The sequence below is a fragment of the Pseudophryne corroboree genome, chromosome 5 (genome assembly GCF_028390025.1).
Source record: "Pseudophryne corroboree isolate aPseCor3 chromosome 5, aPseCor3.hap2, whole genome shotgun sequence".
In the NCBI taxonomy this organism is placed as follows: Eukaryota; Metazoa; Chordata; class Amphibia; order Anura; family Myobatrachidae; genus Pseudophryne; species Pseudophryne corroboree.
The window spans coordinates 609,623,207-609,648,176 of NC_086448.1; the positions used below are offsets into that span (position 1 = coordinate 609,623,207).

The 24,970-nt window shown below is 47.7% G+C and overlaps 1 protein-coding gene across 5 annotated transcripts in view; it reads right to left on the reverse strand.

Moving 5' to 3' along the window:
• Positions 1-24,970, reverse strand: part of ANKRD12 (ankyrin repeat domain 12) — a 323,283-nt gene that overhangs the window by 174,722 nt on the left and 123,591 nt on the right. For 4 of the 5 annotated variants that reach the window (XM_063923478.1, XM_063923477.1, XM_063923476.1 and 1 more), the window contains one exon: positions 24,304-24,438. In XM_063923478.1, coding sequence (XP_063779548.1) covers positions 24,304-24,438 — 135 coding nt within the window. Of the gene's footprint in view, positions 1-9,179; positions 9,250-24,303; positions 24,439-24,970 lie in introns of those variants that run through there. The other variant, XM_063923481.1, reaches the window with a different exon arrangement.

The window sequence follows — 24,970 nt, forward strand, 5'->3', positions numbered from 1 at the left end:
GCCTCCCTGTCTGAGGGAGACGTCGGTAAAGCAGACTTTAGAAAACGGCGAGGGGGAGACGTCTCGAATTCCAATTTGTACCCCTGAGATACCACCTGAAGGATCCAGGGGTCCACTTGCGAGTGGGCCCACTGCGCACTGAACTTCTTGAGACGGGCCCCCACCGTGCCCGAGTCCACTTGTAAAGCCCCAGCGTCATGCTGAGGACTTTGCGGAGGCGGGAGAGGGCTTTTGTTCCTGGGAACTGGCTGTTTGTTGCAGCCTTTTTCCTCTCCCTCTGCCACGGGGCAGAAATGAGGCGCCTTTTGCCCGCTTGCCCTTATGGGGCCGAAAGGACTGCGCCTGATAGTATGGCGTCTTCTTAGGTTGAGAAGCTACCTGGGGTAAAAATGTGGATTTTCCAGCAGTTGCTGTGGCTACCAGGTCTGATAGACCTACCCCAAATAACTCCTCCCCCTTATAAGGCAATACTTCCATGTGCCTTTTAGAATCCGCATCACCTGACCACTGCCGCGTCCATAAACCTCTTCTTGCAGAAATGGACAGCGCGCTAACTCTTGATGCCAGTCGGCAAATATCCCTCTGTGCATCACGCATATATAGAAATGCATCCTTCAAATGCTCTATAGTCAGTAATATACTGTCCCTATCTAGGGTATCAATATTTTCAGTCAGGGAATCCGACCACGCCAGGCCCGCACTGCACATCCAGGCTGAGGCTATTGCTGGTCGCAGTATAACACCCGTGGGAGAGTATATACATTTTAGGATATTCTCCAGCTTTCTATCAGCAGGTTCCTTAAGGGCGGCCGTATCAGGAGAGGGTATTGCTACCTGTTTAGACAAGCGTGTGAGCGCTTTATCCACCCTTGGGGGTGTTTCCCAACGTGCCCTATCCTCTGGCGGGAAAGGGTACGATGCCAATAACCTTTTAGGAATTATCAGTTTTTTATCGGGGGAAACCCACGCCTCATCACACACTTCATTTAATTCCTCGGATACAGGAAAAACTACAGGCAGTTTTTTCTCACCAAACATAATACCCTTCTTAGTGGTACTTGTATTATCCGATATATGCAATACATTTTTCATTGCTTCAATCATGTAATGTGTGGCCCTAGTGGAAGTCACGTTTGTCTCCTCATCATCGACACTGGAGTCAGTATCCGTGTCTGTGTCTGCCATTTGAGGTAACGGGCGTTTTAAAGCCCCTGATGGCGTTTGAGACCCCTGGACAGGCACAAGCTGATTTGCCGGCTGTCTCATGTCGTCAACTGTCTGTCGTAAGGAGCTGACACTGTCACGCAGTTCCTTCCACAAGCTCATCCACTCAGGTGTCGACTCCCTAGGGGGTGACAACTGTATAATAGGCAATTGCTCCGCTTCCATCTCATTTTCCTCCTCAAACATGTCGACACAATCGTACCGACACACCGCACACACACAGGGAATGCTCTGATAGAGGACAGGACCCCACCTCTGGGGAGACAGAGGGAGAGTATGCCAGCACACACCAGAGCGCTATATATATACACGAATACCACTATCAAGTGTGCTTTTCCTTATATAGCTGCTGTTTATATAAAACTGCGCCAAATTAGTGCCCCCCTCTCTTTTTTACCCTTTTCTGTAGTGCAGGACTGCAGGGGAGAGTCAGGGAGACGTCCTTCCAGCGGAGCTGAGATGGAAAATGGCGCCCGTGTGCTGAGGAGATAGGCTCCGCCCCCTTCTCGACGGCCTTTTCTCCCGCTTTTTTGGTAATTCTGGCAGGGGTTAAAATACACCCATATAGCCCTGGGGGTTATATGTGGTGTATTTATGCCAGCCAAGGTGTTTTACATTGCTGCTCAGGGCGCCCCCCCCTAGCGCCCTGCACCCTCAGTGACCGGAGTGTGAAGTGTGCCTGAGTAACAATGGCGCACAGCTGCAGTGCTGTGCGCTACCTTGTTGAAGACTGATGTCTTCTGCCGCCGATTTTTCCGGACCTTTTCTTGCTTCTGGCTCTGTAAGGGGGCCGGCGGCGCGGCTCCGGGACCGAGCTCCGAGGCTGGGCCTGTGTTCGGTCCCTCTGGAGCTAATGGTGTCCAGTAGCCTAAGAAGCCCAATCCACTCTGCACGCAGGTGAGTTCGCTTCTTCTCCCCTTAGTCCCTCGAAGCAGTGAGCCTGTTGCCAGCAGGTCTCACTGAAAATAAGAATTTACTTACCGATAATTCTATTTCTCGGAGTCCGTAGTGGATGCTGGGGTTCCTGAAAGGACCATGGGGAATAGCGGCTCCGCAGGAGACAGGGCACAAAAAGTAAAGCTTTAGGATCAGGTGGTGTGCACTGGCTCCTCCCCCTATGACCCTCCTCCAAGCCTCAGTTAGGATACTGTGCCCGGACGAGCGTACACAATAAGGAAGGATTTTGAATCCCGGGTAAGACTCATACCAGCCACACCAATCACACTGTACAACCTGTGATCTGAACCCAGTTAACAGTATGATAACAGCGGAGCCTCTGAAAAGATGGCTCACAACAATAATAACCCGATTTTTGTAACTATGTACAAGTAATGCAGATAATCCGCACTTGGGATGGGCGCCCAGCATCCACTACGGACTCCGAGAAATAGAATTATCGGTAAGTAAATTCTTATTTTCTCTATCGTCCTAGTGGATGCTGGGGTTCCTGAAAGGACCATGGGGATTATACCAAAGCTCCCAAACGGGCGGGAGAGTGCGGATGACTCTGCAGCACCGAATGAGAGAACTCCAGGTCCTCCTTAGCCAGGGTATCAAATTTGTAGGATTTTACAAACGTGTTTGCCCCTGACTAAATAGCCGCTCGGCAAAGTTGTAAAGCCGAGACCCCTCGGGCAGCCGCCCAAGATGAGCCCACCTTCCTTGTGGAATGGGCATTTACATATTTTGGCTGTGGCAGGCCTGCCACAGAATGTGCAAGCTGAATTGTATTACACATCCAACTAGCAATAGTCTGCTTAGAAGCAAGAGCACCCAGTTTGTTGGGTGCATACAGGATAACAGCAAGTCAGTTTTCCTGACTCCAGCCGTCCTGGAACCTATACTTTCAGGGCCCTGACAACATCCAGCAACTTGGAGTCCTCCAAGTCCCTAGTAGGCGCAAGGCACCACAATAAGCTGGTTCAGGTGAAACACTGACACCACCTTAGGGAGAGAACTGGGGACGAGTCCGCAGCTCTGCCCTGTCCGAATGGACAAACAGATATGGGCTTTTTTGAGAAAAAACCCACCAATTTGACACTCGCCTGGCCCAGGCCAGGGCCAAGAGCATGGTCACTTTTCATGTGAGATGCTTCAAATCCACAGATTTGACTGGTTTTAAACCAATGTGATTTGAGGAATCCCAGAACTACGTTAAGATCCCATAGTGCCACTGGAGGCACAAAAGGGGGTTGTATATGCAATACTCCCTTGACAAACTTCTGGACTTCAGGAACTGAAGCCAATTCTTTCTGGAAGAAAATCGACAGGGCCGAAATTTGAACCTTAATGGGCCCCAATTTGAGGCCCATAGACACTCCTGTTTGCAGGAAATGCAGGAATCGACCGAGTTGAAATTTCTTCGTGGGGCCTTCCTGGCCTCACACCACGCAACATATTTTCGCCACATGTGGTGATAATGTTGTGCGGTCACCTCCTTCCTGGCTTTGACCAGGGTAGGAATGACCTCTTCCGGAATGCCTTTTTCCCTTAGGATCCGGCGTTCCACCGCCATGCCGTCAAACGCAGCTGCGGTAAGTCTTGGAACAGACATGGTACTTGCTGAAGCAAGTCCCTTCTTAGCGGCAGAGGCCATAAGTCCTCTGTGAGCATCTCTTGAAGTTCCGGGTACCAAGTCCTTCTTGGCCAATCCGGAGCCATGAGTATAGTTCTTACTCCTCTACGTCTTATAATTCTCAGTACCTTAGGTATGAGAAGCAGAGGAGGGAACACATACACCGACTGGTACACCCACGGTGTTACCAGAACGTCCACAGCTATTGCCTGAGGGTCTCTTGACCTGGCGCAATACCTGTCCCGTTTTTTGTTCAGACGGGACGCCATCATGTCCACCTTTGGTATTTCCCAACGGTTCACAATCATGTGGAAAAACTTCCCGATGAAGTTTCCACTCTCCCGGGTGGAGGTCGTGCCTGCTGAGGAAGTCTGCTTCCCAGTTTCCACTCCCGGAATGAAACACTGCTGACAGTGCTATCACATGATTTTCCGCCCAGCGAAAAGTCCTTGCAGTTTTTGCCATTGCCCTCCTGCTTCTTGTGCCGCCCTGTCTGTTTACGTGGGCGACTGCCGTGATGTTTTTCCCACTGGATCAATACCGGCTGACCTTGAAGCAGAGGTCTTGCTAAGCTTAGAGCATTATAAATTTACCCTTAGCTCCAGTATATTTATGTGGAGAAAAGTCTCCAGACTTGATCACACTCCCTGGAAATTTTTTCCTTGTGTGACTGCTCCCCAGCCTCTCGGGCTGGCCTCCGTGGTCACCAGCATCCAATCCTGAATGCCGAATCTGCGGCCCTCTAGAAGATGAGCACTCTGTAACCACCACAGGAGAGACACCCTTGTCCTTGGATATAGGGTTATCCGCTGATGCATCTGAAGATGCGATCCGGACCATTTGTCCAGCAGATCCCACTGAAAAGTTCTTGCGTGAAATCTGCCGAATGGAATTGCTTCGTAGGAAGCCACCATTTTTACCAGGACCCTTGTGCAATGATGCACTGACACTTTTCCTGGTTTTAGGAGGTTCTTGACTAGCTCGGATAACTCCCTGGCTTTCTCTTCCGGGAGAAACACCTTTTTCTGGACTGTGTCCAGAATCATCCCTAGGCACAGCAGACGTGTCGTCAGGATCAGCTGCGATTTTGGAATATTTAGAATCCATCCGTGCTGTTGTAGCAGTATCCGAGATAGTGCTACTCCGACCTCCAACTGTTCCCTGGACCTTGCCCTTATCAGGAGATCGTCCAAGTAAGGGGTAATTAAGACGCCTTTTCTTCGAAGAAGAATCATCATTTCGGCCATTACCTTGGTAAAGACCCGGGGTGCCGTGGACAATCCAAACGGCAGCGTCTGAAACTGACAGTGACAGTTCTATACCACGAACCTGAGGTACCCTTAGTGAGAAGGGCAAATTTGGGACATGGAGGTAAGCATCCCTGATGTCCCGGGACACTATATAGTCCCCTTCTTCCTGGTTCGTTATCACTGCTCTGAGTGACTCCATCTTGATTTGAACCTTTGTAAGTGTTCAAATTTTTTTAGATTTAGAATAGGTCTCACCTAGCCTTCTGGCTTCAGTACCACAATATAGTGTGGAATAATACCCCTTTCCTTGTTGTAGGAGGGGTAATTTGATTATCACCTGCTGGGAATACAGCTTGTGAATTTTTTCCCATACTGCCTCCTTGTCGGAGGGATACCTTGGTAAAGCAGACTTCAGGAGCCTGCGAGGGGGAAACGTTTCGACATTCCAATCTGTACCCCTGGGATACTACTTGTAGGATCCAGGGGTCCTGTACGGTCCCAGCGTCATGCTGAGAGCTTGGCAGAAGCGGTGGAAGGCTTCTGTTCCTGGGAATGGGCTGCCTGCTGCAGTCTTCTTCCCTTTCCTCTATCCCTGGGCAAATATGACTCTTATAGGGACGAAAGGACTGAGGCTGAAAAGACGGTGTCTTTTTCTGCAGAGATGTGACTTAGGGTAAAAACGGTGGATTTTCCAGCAGTTGCCGTGGCCACCAGGTCCGATGGACCGACCCCAAATAACTCCTCTTCCTTTATACGGCAATACACCTTTGTGCCGTTTGGAATCTGCATCACCTGACCACTGTCGTGTCCATAAACATCTTCTGGCAGATATGGACATCGCACTTACTCTTGATGCCAGAGTGCAAATATCCCTCTGTGCATCTCGCATATATAGAAATGCATCCTTTAAATGCTCTATAGTCAATAAAATACTGTCCCTGTCAAGGGTATCAATATTTTTAGTCAGGGAATCCGACCAAGCCACCCCAGCTCTGCACATCCAGGCTGAGGCGATCGCTGGTCGCAGTATAACACCAGTATGTGTGTATATACTTTTATATGATATTTTCCAGCCTCCTGTCAGCTGGCTCCTTGAGGACGGCCCTATCTATAGACGGTACCGCCACTTGTTTTGATAAGCGTGTGAGCGCCTTATCCACCCTAAGGGGTGTTTCCCAACGCGCCCTAACTTCTGGCGGGAAAGGGTATACCGCCAATAATTTTCTATCGGGGGGAACCCACGCATCATCACACACTTCATTTAATTTATCTGATTCAGGAAAAACTACAGGTAGTTTTTTCACATCCCACATAATACCCTCTTTTGTGGTACTTGTAGTATCAGAAATATGTAACACCTCCTTCATTGCCCTTAACGTGTGGCCCTAATAAGGAATACGTTTGTTTATTCACCGTCGACACTGGATTCAGTGTCCGTGTCTGTGTCGACCGACTAAGGTAAACGGGCGTTTTAAAACCCCTGACGGTGTTTTTGAGACGTCTGGACCGGTACTAATTGTTTGTCGGCCGTCTCATGTCGTCAACCGACCTTGCAGCGTGTTGACATTATCACGTAATTCCCTAAATAAGCCATCCATTCCGGTGTCGACTCCCTAGAGAGTGACATCACCATTACAGGCAATTGCTCCGCCTCCTCACCAACATCGTCCTCATACATGTCGACACACACGTACCGACACACAGCACACACACAGGGAATGCTCTGATAGAGGACAGGACCCACTAGCCCTTTGGAGAGACAGAGGGAGAGTTTGCCAGCACACACCAAAAAACGCTATAATTATATAGGGACAACCTTATATAAGTGTTTTCCCTTATAGCATCTTTTTATATATTTCTAACGCCAAATTAGTGCCCCCCCTCTCTGTTTTAACCCTGTTTCTGTAGTGCAGTGCAGGGGAGAGCCTGGGAGCCTTCCCTCCAGCCTTTCTGTGAGGGAAAATGGCGCTGTGTGCTGAGGAGATAGGCCCCGCCCCTTTTTCGGCGGGCTCGTCTCCCGCTCTTCAACGGATTCTGGCAGGGGTTAAATATCTCCATATAGCCCCCGGAGGCTATATGTGAGGTATTTTTTGCCAAAAAATAGGTTTACATTGCCTCCCAGGGCGCCCCCCTCCCAGCGCCCTGCACCCTCAGTGACTGCCGTGTGAAGTGTGCTGAGAGCAATGGCGCACAGCTGCAGTGCTGTGCGCTACCTTAAGAAGACTGAGGAGTCTTCTGCCGCCGATTCTGGACCTTCTTCTCTTTTCAGCATCTGCAAGGGGGCCGGCGGCGAGGCTCCGGTGACCATCCAGGCTGTACCTGTGATCGTCCCTCTGGAGCTAATGTCCAGTAGCCAAAGAAGCCAATCCATCCTGCACGCAGGTGAGTTCACTTCTTCTCCCCTAAGTCCCTCGTTGCAGTGATCCTGTTGCCAGCAGGACTCACTGTAAAATAAAAAACCTAAGCTAAACTTTTCTAAGCAGCTCTTTAGGAGAGCCACCTAGATTGCACCCTTCTCGGCCGGGCACAAAAATCTAACTGAGGCTTGGAGGAGGGTCATAGGGGGAGGAGCCAGTGCACACCACCTGATCCTAAAGCTTTACTTTTTGTGCCCTGTCTCCTGCGGAGCCGCTATTCCCCATGGTCCTTTCAGGAACCCCAGCATCCACTAGGACGATAGAGAAAATAAAAAACCTAAACTTAAACTTTTCACTAAGAAGCTCAGGAGAGCCCCTAGTGTGCACCCTTCTCGGCCGGGCACAAAAATCTAACTGAGGCTTGGAGGAGGGTCATAGGGGGAGGAGCCAGTGCACACCAGGTAGTCCTAAAGCTTTTACTTTTGTGCCCAGTCTCCTGCGGAGCCGCTATTCCCCATGGTCCTTACGGAGTTCCCAGCATCCACTAGGACGTCAGAGAAAAATAGAAGAAATCAGGAAAGTGCAACACGTTCACGCCACAGTACCTGTCTGACTGACATGACAAGTTGCCATTACTTATTGATTTGTACCATTAGCTTCTTCATTTTGCAATTTTTGTCTTTGGGTCTCATGGACTGTTATGTGACAACATGTGAAAGAGGAGCAATTTATTTATGTTGAATCCTCTATACCAGTGTATCCCAAACTGTGTGCGTAGGCACTCTGGGGTGCCAGGAGGCTCTCATGGTGGTGCCTCAGGTTTGTGGTCCAAGACCAAATCAAATCATTTTTGGTCAAAATGATTGGCAGCCACTAGCACTGGTTTTGCCTATCAAATAACATGTGGGCAAGCAGAAGCGCAACTGTACACCACCACATAACTGAACAGGTTGGCCCAATTTACATTTTTTATTTTTTTGTTTACAAATTTTTTTTTACAAATGGATCAATCTTTTTTTATATTTCACTAGGGTGCCATGATTCAAGAAAGTTTGGGAACCACTGTTCTATACAATTCCTGCTGTCCAGAACTATCGCTGCTGCCATCCTAAGCAGTGAGTGTCTGTTGCGCTCCATGGCTTGTAGAAAAACATTGTAGATACAATGGGGAGTATACAATAAGCTGCTGTAAATGACCATGTCTTATCGGCTCGCCAGGGGCACATGAAGCATAATCTGCGATAAGTGCCTCCTAGAAATGCGACGAGTGGCAAAAATACATCAGGCCGCGGCTTTCTGTGGGATCTATGTATTTTCGTACAAAGAAATGGGCATTTTTTTCCCGAGGGACCTAATAGTAGGGACCGCAGGTATTCTACATATAAATAGATCAAAATGAGCACCATTTATTGATAGCCACATTGAGAATCAGATCAAGACCACACGGTATGGTTCTTTGCGAATATATAGCTCACCGATCTTCGCTAACTAATAATTATTGGAAGTAACTGCTAACAGACCATTGAAGATAGTCCCATAGATAATCATAAACATAAATAAAATGTCTTGAATTTGCAATGAGTGACAACACAGTGTACCTTTTTTTTTATAGTTTTTGATATTATATCTTTTATTTACTTCACAATTTTTGTCTTATATTTTTCACATTGTGAGGCATTTTAATTGAAAACATTAAAAGTTACATTTAAATATATTTTCTCTTAACAGTGCACCAACAAAGAGAGACATTTTCTATATACTGCTGTTCTCTACCTTTATTGTCTACGGCAGCACCTCCTGTTGATAGATCAAGAATTATCCCATGATATTAAAATTGGGGATCCTAGATGAATAATTATAATAGTAAAAATAGACTCATGCAGAAGACATCCTTTTCCCCATTTCCCTTAATTCAGAACTATTTTTGACAGTAGATGTAATATTTCACTGCAGACTAATTTGGCAAGAAAAAAATAAATAAGATTTTAAAACCTACCGGTAAATCTTTTTCTCGTAGTCCGTAGAGGATGCTGGGACTCCGTAAGGACCATGGGGATAGACGGGCTCCGCAGGAGACATGGGCACTTTAAGAAAGACTTTGGATCTGGGTGTGCACTGGCTCCTCCCTCTATGCCCCTCCTCCAGACCTCAGTTAGAGAAACTGTGCCCAGAGGAGACGGACAGTACGAGGAAAGGATTTTAGGTAATCCAAGGGCAAGATTTATACCAGCCACACCAATCACACCGTATAACTTGTGCTATACTAACCAGTTAACAGTATGAAAACAACATAGCATCAGTCCAAGACCGATGAAAACTATAACATAACCCTTATGTAAGCAAAACTATATACAAGTCTTGCAGAAGTAGTCCGCACTTGGGACGGGCGCCCAGCATCCTCTACGGACTACGAGAAAAAGATTTACCGGTAGGTTTAAAATATTATTTTCTCTAACGTCCTAGAGGATGCTGGGACTCCGTAAGGACCATGGGGATTATACCAAAGCTCCCAAACGGGCGGGAGAGTGCGGATGACTCTGCAGCACCGATTGAGCAAACTCCAGGTCCTCCTCAGCCAGGGTATCAAACTTATAGAACTTTGCAAAGGTGTTTGACCCCGACCAAGTAGCAGCTCGGTACAGCTGTAGTGCCTAGACCCCTCGGGCAGCCGCCCAAGACGAGCCCACCTTCCTAGTGGAATGGGCCTTAACCGATTTTGGTAACGGCAATCCTGCCGTAGAATGCGCCTGCTGAATCGTGTTACAGATCCAGCGAGCAATAGTCTGCTTTGAAGCACGGCCGCCGACCTTGTTGGCTGCATACAGGACAAACAGTGCTTCTGTTTTTCTGATCCTAGCCGTTCTGGCCACGTAAATTTTCAAAGCCCTGACCACATCAAGGGACTCGGAATCCTCCAAGTCACGTGTAGCCACAGGCACGACAATAGGTTGGTTCATATGAAAGGATGAGACCACCTTAGGTAGGAATTGAGGACGGGTCCGCAATTCCGCTCTATCCATATGGAAAACCAGATAGGGGCTTTTATGTGATAAAGCCGCTAATTCCGAAACTCGCCTAGCCGAAGCCAAGGCTAACAACATGACCACCTTCCAAGTGAGATATTTCAACTCCACTGTTCTAAGTGGTTCAAACCAATGTGACTTGAGGAAACTTAACACCACGTTAAGGTCCCAAGGCGCCACCGGAGGTACAAAAGGAGGCTGAATATGCAGTACTCCCTTCACAAAGGTCTGTACTTCAGGTAGAGAGGCCAATTCCTTTTGAAAGAAAATGGATAAGGCCGAAATCTGAACTTTAATGGAGCCTAATTTTAGGCCCAAATTCACTCCAGTTTGTAGGAAGTGAAGAAAACGGCCTAGATGGAATTCTTCCGTAGGAGCATTCCTTGCCTCACACCAAGAAACATATTTTAGCCATATTCGGTGATAATGTTTAGATGTCACGTCCTTCCTAGCCTTTATTAGCGTAGGAATGACCTCATCCGGAATACCTTTTTCCGCTAGGATCCGGCGTGCAGCCACGGTAAGACTTGGAACAGACAGGGACCCTGTTGCAACAGGTCCTGTCTTAGAGGAAGAGGCCACGGATCTTCTGTGAGCATTTCCTGCAGATCCGGATACCAGGTCCTTCGTGGCCAATCCGGAACAATGAGTATTGTTCTCACTCCTCTTTTTCTTATTATTCTCAACACCTTGGGTATGAGAGGAAGAGGAGGAAATACATAGACCGACTGGAACACCCACGGTGTCACTAGGGCGTCTACAGCTACCGCCTGAGGATCTCTTGACCTGGCGCAATACCTTTGTAGCTTTTTGTTGAGACGGGACACCATCATGTCTATTTGGGGCAGTCCCCACCGACTTGCAATCTGTGCGAAGACTTCCTGATGAAGTCCCCACTCTCCCGGATGCAGGTCGTGTCTGCTGAGGAAGTCTGCTTCCCAGTTGTCCACTCCCGGAATGAACACTGCTGACAGTGCGCTTACATGATTCTCCGCCCAGCGAAGAATTCTGGTGGCTTCCGCCATCGCCACTCTGCTCCTTGTGCCGCCCTGGCGGTTTACATGAGCTACTGCGGTGACGTTGTCTGACTGGATCAGAACTGGTCGGTCGCGAAGTAAGGTCTCCTCTTGACGTAGGGCGTTGTATATGGCCCTTAGTTCCAGGATGTTGATGTGAAGACAAGTCTCTTGACTTGACCAAAGGCCTTAGAAATTTCTTCCCTGTGTGACTGCTCCCCAACCTTGGAGGCTCGCGTCCGTGGTCACCAGGATCCAATCCTGAATGCCGAACCTGCGGCCCTCTAGAAGGTGAGCACTCTGCAGCCACCACAGGAGAGATACCCTGGCCCTGGGGAACAGGGTGATCCGCTGATGCATTTGCAGATGTGACCCGGACCATTTGTCCAATAGGTCCCATTGGAAAGTCCTTGCATGGAACCTGCTGAAGGGAAAGGCTTCGTACGTCGCCACCATTTTACCCAGGACTTGAGTGCAATGATGTACTGACACTTGTTTTGGCTTCAACAGGTTCTTGACTATAGTCATGAGTTCCTGCGCTTTTTCTATCGGAAGAAAAACCCTTTTCTGGTCTCTGTCCAGAATCATGCCCAAGAAGGGCAGACAAGTCGTAGGATTCAGCTGCGACTTTGGAATATTGAGAATCCAGCCGTGTCGCTGTAACACCTTCTGTGAAAGTGATACGCTGTTCAGCAACTTATCCCGTGATCTCGCTTTTATGAGGAGATAGTACAAGTACGGGATAATTGTGACACCTTGCTTGCGCAGGAGCACCATCATTTCCGCCATTACCTTGTTGAAAATTCTCGGGGCTGTGGAAAGCCCAAACGACAACGTCTGACATTGGTAATGACAATCCCGTACCGCAAATCTCAGGTACGCCTGATGAGGAGGATATATGGGAACATGCAGGTATGCATCCTTTATGTCCAGAGATACCATAAAATCCCCCCCTTCCAGGCTGACGATGACCGCTCTGAGCGATTCCATTTTGAATTTGAACCGTTTTAAGTAAAGGTTCAGGGATTTTAAATTCAAAATGGGTCTAACCGAACCGTCCGGTTTCGGGACCACAAACAGAGTTGAGTAGTACCCCTTCCCTCTTTGAAGCAGGGGAACCTCGACCACCACTTGTTGAAGACACAATTTGTGAATCGCATGTAACACTATCTCCCTTTCCAGGGGAGAAGTCGGTAGCGCAGATTTGAAAACCGGCGAGGAGGCACCTCTTCGAATTCCAGCTTGTATCCCTGGGAAACAATTTCTATTGCCCAGGGATCCACCTGTGAGTGAACCCAGATGTGGTTGAAAAGTCGAAGACGTGCCCCCACTGGAGCGGACTCCCTCAGGGGAGCCCCAGCGTCATGCGGTGGATTTTGCAGAGGCCGGGGAGGACTTCTGTTCCTGGGAACTAGCTGTGTTGTGCAGCTTTTTCCCTCTGCCCTTACCTCTGCAAGAAAGGACGATCCAAGTACTCTTTTGCTTTTATTTGAACGAAAGGACTGCATTTGATAATGAGGCGCTTTCTTAGATTGTGAGGGAACATAAGGCAAAAAATTCGATTTACCTGCCGTAGCTGTGGAGATGAGGTCCGAGAGGCCCTCTCCAAACAATTCCTCACCCTTGTAAGGCAAAAACTCCATATGCCTCTTTGAGTCGGCATCACCTGTCCACTGTTGGGTCCATACGACTTGCCTAGCAGAAATAGACATAGCGTTTATTCTGGAACGCAGTAAACTAATGTCTCTTTGAGCATCCCTCATATATAAGACAGCATCTTTTATATGCCCTAGGGTAATTAAAATGGTATCCTTATCAAGGGTCTCAATATCCGCTGATAAGGAATCTGTCCATGCTGCTACAGCACTACAAACCCAGGCCGACGCAATTGCCGGTCTGAGTAATGTACCAGAATGTGTGTAAATGGACTTCTGACAAAGATCCTGCGGTCAGCAGGATCTTTGAGGGTAGCCGTATCTTGGGATGGGAGCGCTATCTTTTTTGATAAGCGCGTCAAAGCCTTGTCTACTCTGGGGGAGGATTCCCACCGTATTCTGTCCTTTGGCAGGAAAGGATACGCTATCAGAATCCTTTTGGGAAACTGCAGTTTTTTGTCTGGAGTTTCCCACGCTTTTTCGCATAATTCGTTCAGCTCATGTGAGGAGGGAAAGGTGACCTCAGGTTTCTTTCCCTTATACATGTGTACCCTCGTGTCAGGGAGAAGGGGTTCCTCTGTGATATGCAAAACATCTTTTATTGCAATAATCATATATCGAATACATTTAGCCACTTTTGGCTGTAATTTTGCATCATCGTAGTCGAAACTGGAGTCTGAATACGTATCGGTATCTGTGTCTACTATTTGGGATAGTGGGCGCTTCTGAGCCCCCGAAGGTCCCGGCGACATTGGGACAGACATGGGTTGACTCCTTGACTGTACCCTAGCTTCAGCTTTGTCTAATCTTTTGTGCAATAAATTAACATTAGCACTTAAAACATTCCACATATCCATCCAGTCAGGTGTCGGCGCTGCCGACGGAGACCTTACATTCATACACTCCCCCTCCTCCTTAGGTGAGCCTTCAACCTTAGACATGTCGACACACGCGTACCGACATACCACACACACACACAGGGAAGCTCTTTTCCGAAGACAGGCTCCCCACCAGGCCCTTTGGAGAGACAGAGAGAGAGTATGCCAGCACACACCCCAGCGCTAAATGACCCAGGAAAAAACACAGAATGTTTACCCAGTAGCGCTTTTCAAGTATGTATATGCGCCAATTCTGTGCCCCCCCCCCCTCTACTTTAAAACCCTCTTTCACCGTGGTATCAAGCAGGGGAGAGTCCGGGGAGCTTCCTCTCAGCGGTGCTGTGGAGAAAAATGGCGCTGGTAAGTGCTGAGGGAGAAGCCCCGCCCCCTCGGCGGCGGGCTTCTGTCCCGCTCAAAATTCTTAAAAACATGGCGGGGGCTCTTTATATAAATGTACAGTGCCCAGCTGTACATGTATATATGTACATTTGCACAAGAGAGGTTTATATTGCATCCCAGGGCACCCCCCCTGCGCCCTGCACCCTTACAGTGACCGATGTGTGTGAGGTGAATGGGAGCAATGGCGCACAGCTTCACTGCTGTGCGTTATCTCTATGAAGATCAAGCTGTCTTCTGCCGCCTCTGAAGTCTTTTCCTCTCATACTCACCCGGCTTCTATCTTCCGGCTCTGCGAGGACGGCGGCGCGGCTCTGGGACGGACGGCGAGGGCGAGACCTGCGTACCGATCCCTCTGGAGCTAATGGTGTCCAGTAGCCTAAGAAACAGAGCCCTGAAACTCAGAGTAGTGGGTCTGTTTCTCTCTCCTCAGTCCCTCGATGCAGGGAGTCTGTTGCCAGCAGGCTCCTTGAACATAAAAAAAAACCTAACTAAAATACTTTCTTTACAGGAAACTCAGGAGAGCTCCCTGAAATGCACCCAGTCTCCACTGGGCCCAGTATCAAACCGAGGTCTGGAGGAGGGGCATAGAGGGAGGAGCCAGTGCACACCCAGATCCAAATTCTTTCTTAAAGTGCCCATGTCTCCTGCGGAGCCCGTCTATCCCAATGGTCCTTGCGGAGTCCCAGCATCCTCTACGACGTTAGAGAAATATGGATGTGTCTTTCAACTGTGTCAAAATAAATGCAGACAAGAGAAAGCAGTCTCTCAGATTTTGTGTATATATTTTATGGAATAATTCTAGAAGGATAAACCTTTGGGAAAATAAGTCTGAGATTTTAATATAATAGCAGCATCCTGCTTTGTCAATTATCCAAAATCAAACGTTAAGACTGAAATGTCTGGTGTACACCTGCTGAAGGAGGATGCAAAAGACAAATGCACACATTAATAAAACCTAAATCTAGAATGTACTAGGACTCTGCAAATCTAGAAAACATCCCTAGCATTTATATAATGAAACCACAGAGAGATGTCCTCAGAGAACACTAAAAGAAGAATCTGTACATTCCCGTTCATAAAAGTGAAGAGTTTCTCTTCAACAAGGTTACCCTAACATAATGCATGTGAAGTGCCCTGTACAGTCGGACGCTAATTTCCATTCTTACTTATACATAAGTGGCTGGAGTTTTACACCAGAAAAAGGCATTTAACGCACAAATAACAGATGTTGCGAAAGAAATAGTATAAAGTATAAAATATATATATATATATATATATATATATATATATATATACACACACACACACACATATATATATATATATATATATATATGTATATATACATACATACATACACACAGTGTTTTTTTTTTTTTTTTTTAACCATAATACCTTCTACTTCTGATTAAGGCTTCGTCATTATTAGAGACAATTTCGCTCTTCAGCCAAACGCTTGCTCTGTCTCATTTTGCAATAACCTTCTACTTTCCATCAGAAAGCTCAAGTCTAATCATTGCAGACAAATAAGTTCAGTGACCAGCAGCTGTTCTTGGGGAGAGGCTAATGTGGTTGGGATTTTAAGGGTATCTGGCAGACATCTCTCTTCTTAAGTACAGTTATGCTGACCTCTCCAGACAGTGTAGGTTAGCCAGTCATTCTATTATCTGGTATGTAAAGAGTTCCATGTATCATTTCTTAGAGTTTTATCACACAAATATTATTATTATTTTTTTTAAGTAGGGTTCTGTAAATTATGTGCATTAATTATGACATATAATAAAAATTTACTCACCGTTAATTCTATTTCTCGTAGTCCGTAGTGGATGCTGGGAACTCCGTAAGGACCATGGGGAATAGACGGGCTCCGCAGGAGACTGGGCACTCTAAAGAAAAGATTAGGTACTATCTGGTGTGCACTGGCTCCTCCCTCTATGCCCCTCCTCCAGACCTCAGTTAAGGAAACTGTGCCCGGAAGAGCTGACACAACAAGGAAAGGATTTGGAATCCAGGGTAAGACTCATACCAGCCACACCAATCACACCGTACAACTCGTGATAACCATACCCAGTTAACAGTATGAACAACAACTGAGCCTCAGTAACAGATGGCTCATAACAATAACCCTTTAGTTAAGCAATAACTATATACATGTATCGCAGAGAGTCCGCACTTGGGACGGGCGCCCAGCATCCACTACGGACTATGAGAAATAGAATTACCGGTGAGTAAATTCTTATTTTCTCTGACGTCCTAGTGGATGCTGGGAACTCCGTAAGGACCATGGGGATTATACCAAAGCTCCCAAACGGGCGGGAGAGTGCGGATGACTCTGCAGCACCGAATGAGCAAAAGCAAGGTCCTCCTCAGCCTGGGTATCAAACTTGTAGAACTTAGCAAATGTGTTTGAACCCGACCAAGTAGCAGCTCGGCAAAGCTGTAAAGCCGAGACCCCTCGGGCAGCCGCCCAAGAAGAGCCCACCTTCCTTGTGGAATGGGCTTTTACTGATTTAGGATGCGGCAATCCTGCCGCAGAATAAGCTTGCTGAATCGTGTTACAGATCCAGCGCGCAATAGTTTGCTTTGAAGCAGGAGCACCCAGCTTGTTGGGTGCATGCAGGATAAACAGCGAGTCAGTTTTCCTGACTCCAGCCGTCCTGGCTACATAGATTTTCAAAGTCCTGACTACATCTAGTAACTTGGAGTCCTCCAAGTCCCGAGTAGCCGCAGGCACCACAATAGGTTGGTTCAAATGAAACGCTGATACCACCTTAGGGAGAAATTGGGGACGAGTCCTCAATTCTGCCCTGTCCATATGGAAGATCAGATAAGGGCTTTTACACGACAAAGCCGCCAATTCTGACACACGCATAGCCGAAGCCAAGGCCAATAGCATGACCACTTTCCACGTGAGATATTTTAGCTCCACGGTCTTAAGTGGCTCAAACCAGTGGGATTTCAGGAAATCCAACACAACGTTAAGATCCCAAGGTGCCACTGGAGGCACAAAAGGGGGCTGAATATGCAGCACTCCCTTAACAAACGTCTGAACTTCAGGCAGTGAAGCCAGTTCTTTTTGAAAGAAAATAGATAGGGCCGAAATCTGGACCTTTATGGATCCTAATTTTAAGCCCATAGTCACTCCTGACTGTAGGAAGTGCAGGAATCGACCCAGCTGGAGTTCCTCTGTAAGGGCCTTTCTGGCCTCACACCAAGCAACATATTTTCGCCATATACGGTGATAATGTTGTGCTGTCACATTTTTCCTAGCCTTTATCAGCGTAGGAATCACTTCATCTGGAATGCCCTTTTCCGTTAGGATCCGGCGTTCAACCGCCATGCCGTCAAACGCAGCTGCGGTAAGTCTTGGAACAGACAGGGCCCCTGTTGCAACAGGTCCTGTCTGAGAGGCAGAGGCCATGGGTCCTCTGAGATCATTTCTTGTAGTTCTGGGTACCAAGTTCTTCTTGGCCAATCCGGAACGATGAGTACAGTTCTTACTCCTCTCTTTCTTACTATCCTCAGTACCTTGGGTATGAGAGGAAGAGGAGGGAACACATAAACTGACTGGTACACCCACGGTGTCACTAGTGCGTCCACAGCTATCGCCTGAAGGTCCCTTGACCTGGCGCAATATTTTTTTAGCTTTTTGTTGAGGCGGGACGCCATCATGTCCACCTGTGGCCGTTCCCAACGGTTTACAATCTGCTTGAAGACTTCTGGATGAAGTCCCCACTCTCCCGGGTGGAGGTCGTGCCTGCTGAGGAAGTCTGCTTCCCAGTTGTCCACTCCCGGAATGAACACTGCTGACAGTGCTAGCACGTGATTTTCCGCCCATCGGAGAATCCTTGTGGCTTCTGCCATCGCCATCCTGCTTCTTGTGCCGCCCTGTCGGTTTATATGGGCGACCGCCGTGATGTTGTCTGATTGAATCAGCACTGGTTGGTTTTGAAGCAGGGGCTCTGCTGGCCCTTAGTTCCAGTATATTTATGTGTAGTGAAGTCTTCTGACTTGACCACTGTCCTTGGAAGTTCCTTCCCTGAGTGACTGCCCCCCATCCTCGGAGGCTTGCGTCCGTGGTCACCAGGACCCAGTCCTGTATGCCGAATCTGCGGCACTCTGCAGCCACCACAGCAGAGACACCCTGGCCCTTGGGGACAGGGTGATCAACCGATGCATCTGAAGATGCGATCCGGACCATTTGTCTAACAGATCCCACTGAAAGATCCTTGCATGGAACCTGCCGAAGGGAATTGCTTCGTAAGAAGCCACCATCTTTCCCAGGACTCGCGTGCAGTGATGCACCGACACCTGTTTTGGTTTCAGGAGGTCCCTGACCAGAGATGACAATTCCTGGGCCTTCTCCACCGGGAGAAACACCTTCTTCTGTTCTGTGTCCAGAATCATGCCCAGGAAGAGCAGACGCATCGCAGGAATCAGCTGCGACTTTGGGATATTCAGAATCCAGCCGTGCTGTTGCAACACTTCCTGAGAAAGTGCTACGCTGACTAACAACTGCTCTCTGGACCTCGCTTTTATAAGTAGATCGTCCAAGTACGGGATAATTATAACTCCCTTCTTCCGAAGGAGTATCATCATTTCGGCCATTACCTTGGTAAATACCCTCGGTGCCGTGGACAGACCAAACGGCAACGTCTGGAATTGGTAATGACAATCCTGTACCACAAACCTGAGGAACTCCTGGTGAGGTGGGTAAACGGGGACATGCAAGTAAGCATCCTTGATGTCCAGCGACACCATAAAATCCCTCTCTTCCAGGCTTGCAATAACCGCCCTGAGCGATTCCATTTTGAACTTGAACTTCCTTATATAAGTGTTCAAGGATTTTAAATTCAGAATGGGCCTCACCGAACCGTCTGGTTTCGGTACCACAAACATTGTGGAATAGTAACCCCGTCCCTGTTGAAGGAGGGGAACCTTGATTATCACCTGCTGGAGGTACAGCTTGTGAATTGCCGCCAATACTACCTCCCTTTCCCTGGGAGCAGCTGGTAAGGCTGATTTGAGGTAACGGCGAGGGGGAGTCGCCTCGAACTCCAGCTTGTATCCCTGAGATACAATTTGTACAGCCCAGAGATCCACTTGTGAGCGAACCCACTGGTTGCTGAAGTTTCGGAGACGAGCCCCCACCGCACCTGGCTCCGCCTGTGGAGCCCCAGCGTCATGCGGTGGACTTAGAGGAAGCGGGGGAGGATTTTTGTTCCTGGGAACTGGCTGCCTGGTGCAGCTTCTTACCTCTACCCTTGCCTCTGGCAGAAAGGATGCGCCTCTGATCCGCTTGCCTTTCTGAGGCCGAGCGGACTGTACATGATAATACAGTGCTTTCTTAGGCTGTGAGGGAACCTGAGGTAAAAAGGTTGACTTCCCGGCTGTTGCCGTGGATACGAGGTCCGAGAGACCTTCCCCAAACAATTCCTCACCCTTATAAGGCAACACCTCCATGTGTCTTTTAGAATCAGCATCACCTGTCCACTGCCGAGTCCATAATACTCTCCTGGCAGAAATGGACATCGCATTAATTCTAGATGCCAGCAGGCAAATGTCCCTCATCCCGCATATAGAAGACGACGTCTTTTATATGTTCTATGGTTAGCAAAATAGTATCCCTGTCGAGGGAATCAATGTTGTCCGACAGGGAATCGGACCATGCGGCTGCAGCACTACACATCCATGCTGAAGCAATAGCAGGTCTCAGTATAGTACCTGAGTGTGTATACACAGACTTCAGGATCGCTTCCTGCTTTCTATCCGCAGGCTCCTTTAAGGCGGCCGTATCCTGAGACGGCAGTGCCACCTTTTTTGATAAGCGTGTGAGCGCCTTGTCCACCCTAGGGGATGTTTCCCAACGTAACCTGTCCGTTGGCGGGAAAGGGTACGCCATCAGTAACCTCTTAGAAATCACTAGTTTCTTATCGGGGGAACTCCACGCTTCCTCACACAATTCATTTAATTCATCAGATGGGGGAAAAGTCACTGGCTGCTTTTTCTCCCCAAACATAATACCCTTCTTGGTAGTAACCGGGTCAATATCAGAAATGTGCAATACATTTTTCATTGCAGTAATCATGCATCGGATGGCTTTTGTAGACTGTGCATTTGTCTCATCCTCATCTACACTGGAGTCAGACTCCGCGTCGACATCTGTGTCTACCATCTGAGCTAGCGGGCGTTTATGAGCCCCTGATGGCCTCTGAGACGCCTGGGCAGGCGCGGGCTGAGATCCCGGCTGTCCCAAGGCTGCTGCGTCATCGAACCTTTTATGTAAGGAGTTGACACTGTCGGTTAAAACCTTCCACATATCCATCCAATCCGGTGTCGGCCCCGTCGGGGGCGACAACACACTTATCTGCCCTTGCTCCGCCTCCACGTAACCCTCATCAAACATGTCGACACAGCCGTACCGACACACCGCACACACACAGGGAATGCTCTGACTGAGGACAGGACCCCACAAAGTCCTTTGGGGAGACAGAGAGAGAGAGTATGCCAGCACACACCACAGCGCTATATAAAACACAGGGATTTACACTAAAAAAAGTGATTTTTCCCAATAGCTGCTTATTATCACAATTGCGCCTAAATTTATGTGCCCCCCCTCTCTTTTTACCCTTGTTGTAATGGATACTGCAGGGGAGAGCCTGGGGAGCGTCCTTCCAGCGGAGCTGTGAAGAGAAAATGGCGCTGGTGTGCTGAGGAAGAAGGCCCCGCCCCCTCAGCGGCGGGCTTCTCCCGCATTTTGTATAATATTAATGGCGGGGTTTTTTGCACATATACAGTTTTATAAACTGTATTATGTGCATTTTGTGCCAAAAGGTAATCTAATTTCTGCCCAGAGCGCCCCCCCCCCCCCCCAGCACCCAACAGTGACCGGAGTGTGTGGTGTGCTGTGGGAGCAATGGCGCACAGCTGCAGTGCTGTGCGCTACCTTAATGATGACCGGAGTCTTCAGCCACCGATTTCGTCGCTTCTTCTGTCTTCTGGCTCTGCAAGGGGGACGGCGGCGCAGCTCCGGGAACGGACGATCGAGGTCGGGCCCTGTGTTTGATCCCTCTGGAGCTAATGGTGTCCAGTAGCCTTAGAAGCACAAGCTAGCTGCAAGCAGGTAGGTTTGCTTCTCTCCCCTCAGTCCCTCGTAGCAGTGAGTCTGTAGCCAGCAGATCTCACTGAAAATAAAAAACCTAACAAATACTTTCTTTCTAGCAAGCTCAGGAGAGCCCACTAGGAGCACCCAGCTCTGGCCGGGCACAGATTCCTGAGGTCTGGAGGAGGGGCATAGAGGGAGGAGCCAGTGCACACCAGATAGTACCTAATCTTTTCTTTAGAGTGCCCAGTCTCCTGCGGAGCCCGTCTATTCCCCATGGTCCTTACGGACTTCCCAGCATCCACATTTCAAGGAAAGTGTTTAAGCTCATCAGTAAATTACACACAAATGGAGAATGTCATGTGGCTCTGCGTTTAGGGTTATGTAACTTTACTTCCATTTGACCCTGCACTGACTCCTACACATCAAATGAAGTCCATCAAATGCTGCAGACTTCCTTTCTAAGAATACAATAGTTTGTGTCCTATTCACAAACATTACTTTGTGGGGTGTGGTATAGAAGATCTACAATATTTAGGTCAATAGCAAATGGTCAACATGCATAAGGTCGACAGGTACAAAATGTTGACGTGACAATAGTCGACACACAAATGGTCAACACAAGTTTTTTTCCAGTTTTTGGGTCAAATCTCGTATGTTTAGTAATATGTGACCACCAACAGTAAAAATGTGTACCGTCGTGGTCTCACGTCACAGGTTACTATTCCCAATCGTAGTCCAAATGGATAGAAAAGCAGACAAATGTTGGGAAAACATGTTAAAAACCCCAAAACTTGACCATTCTTAACCTTTTGAACCTGTCGACCTTAAGCACTGTCAACCTAATGCCGATCATATGGTGTTGCCTACTGACTTGCTACCTATCATCTGGATACCAACTTGTGTGTTTGTGCAGCGATTTGAGGTTTTCCAAATAATGCTGATTCCCGTGTATCTAGAGAGTTAATTAAGTCTACTGATGTGAGATTAAAGTGAAACCAGTCACTGGTTGATGAACTGCACAGAGGCCATAGTAATGTTACTTGTTGCAGGCTGTGCTGCTACGTGGAGGCACAGACAACAGATTCTTCTCTCAATCCCTAGTGGGGGTCCAAAAGGAGCTGTTTCCAACATACTTTGTTCATACTTTTCTTCTTGTCATTGGTATTATGTTTTAGATTAAAAGATGATCTGAAGTGGATTTCCCCTTGGATTATTATTGAGTTTTCTATTTTCTCAAGTACCTTAACCTTTGAATGATACATTTTCCCCCATTCAAATAAAAAGGTCTCTTTGGATCAAAAACGCAGAAAGAAAGAACCTCTGCCCATTTACAGTTGTGTCCTCATACAACTATCCCTCTTCCACCATGTGGTGTGAGAAGCTGGGGAGCGATTCCCATGCTGCGTACATTTTCCTTCTTAGTTCGCAAATAGTATACTAGGCACTTACAATTAATATTTTGTCACGGCGAAGTAGTAAATCCATGGAATACTTGCCGTAGGCAAGTATGGTCCATGGTGTGATAAATGGGCCTATTTGGTTCGATTTGAGATAAGGGAGGTCATTCAGAGTTTATCGCTCGCTAGCAGTTTTTTGCAGCCGTGCAAACGCATTGCCGCCGCCCACTGGGGAGTGTATTTTCGCTTTGCAGAAGTGCGAACGCCTGTGCAGCAGAGCACCTGCAAAAACATTTTGTGTAAAACAAGACCAGCCCTGAACTTACTCTTCGCGTAGGATGATTCTAACATTGGAGGGACGGCTTTTGACGTCACACACCCGTCCAGCGTTCGCTCAGCCACGCCTGCGTTTTCGCTGGCACGCCTGCGTTTTTCCCAACACTCCCTGAAAATGGTCAGTTGACACCAAGAAACACCCACTTCATGTCAATCATCCTGCGTTGTGCCGTGCAACTGAAAGATTCGCTAGAACCTGTGCAAAACCACAAAGAACTTTGTACCCGTACGTCGCACGTGCGCATTGTGGTGCATACGCTTGCACAGAATAGCCGGTTTTTACACTGATCGCTACGCAGCGAACAACGGCAGCTAGAGATCAACTCGGAATGACCCCCAAGGTCTATGCGAAAACATCACATGCTGGTTTCCACTATAAAGATATATCCGTGTACAATATGAAATGGGCCAGCCTTTCTAATTTTATGCTGGTTTCCACCTCATCACATTGGGGGGATTAAATTCTGCGGGAAGTGCTGCCGGGCATCGCTGTGCACATACCGGCCAATTATGGTTTTCCCGGATATCTGTGTTCTGGAACTGCACATTGCAACGATGGAAACAGATTTGCCGCCCCCCACCCCTTCAAGTGTATTTATAATACACTGAATCTATACTTTTTAGGCCCGACTTCCAGAGGAAGCAATTAGGTAACTAGATGAAGGTCACGTCTAAACAAGAACTACGCAAAACAAAACAATATTAACAGGGAGCCACCCTTTTCATTGATGCACACTACTAAGATTTTTTGGAATAAGTGGAAGTGTAGACTTAATTTATAGAAAATAAACAAATCAATGCAAGGGGGTTTAGATTATGCATGCTGACCTGCTTACCCGATTAATTAATTACAATAAAAGGCCTATGTGTTGAGTTACTGAATTTTTTTTTTGCCAAAAAAACACACCAGCTGTTTTCCATGCATTCCAGCAAGCACAGAAAGACATCCGGAACATCTAGAGCCAGCTGCTGGAGACATGGAAAAAATAGGATATCTTTCACAAAAACAACCTATTTAAGAGAAAAGCAAATGAAAACATCTGGTGCCTTAACTCTGTACTATTTGTAGAAAAAGCTGCTCCTCTTACCTTTCGTCCAGTGGGTTTCTCGACCATGATGTTGCAGTCACTGTCAGAATTCTCACTTGGAATTACTTTCATTGACAATGTTTTTGGCATCTTATTAATCAGTTTCCAGACCCAAACAGCTTGATCATTATGTGCCTAAAGGGAAATAAGTAAACATTATTAATATATAAATATATGATAATTCTCATTTTTTTCCTGTTGATAGTACATCTGTAGTACAGTACAGTACAGGGAAAACGAAATTGTAAACAATGTTCAAAAAAATGAAACAGCGATATAACACAACTGAGTGACCCAGGCTACGGGACAGTGAAGGGTAACCCTGATGATCTGACTTGGGTCCCGTTAACACTGATTGAAAGCCGGCTCACCAGCGCAGGGAGATAATGTAATCTCCAAGTAGCAGCAGAGGAGAACCCTCAGCAGTGACCCGGGTCTAGCCTGCGGTGTGAATGGGTTTCAAGCCACTGTGCCTGTGACACTGCTCGAAACCCTTGTTCAGTGATCTGGGCTAGGCCTGGGATTTTGGCCTGAAAAGGATATAAAAGAGGTAGGTGAACTGGAAAAAGATGAGGAGGGAGGACTGTGGGCCTGTTAATAGTGTGAGGATGTCTAATAGGCTTTAATGACCAGGTGTGTTTTAAGGGCATGACTGAATCCATGCACG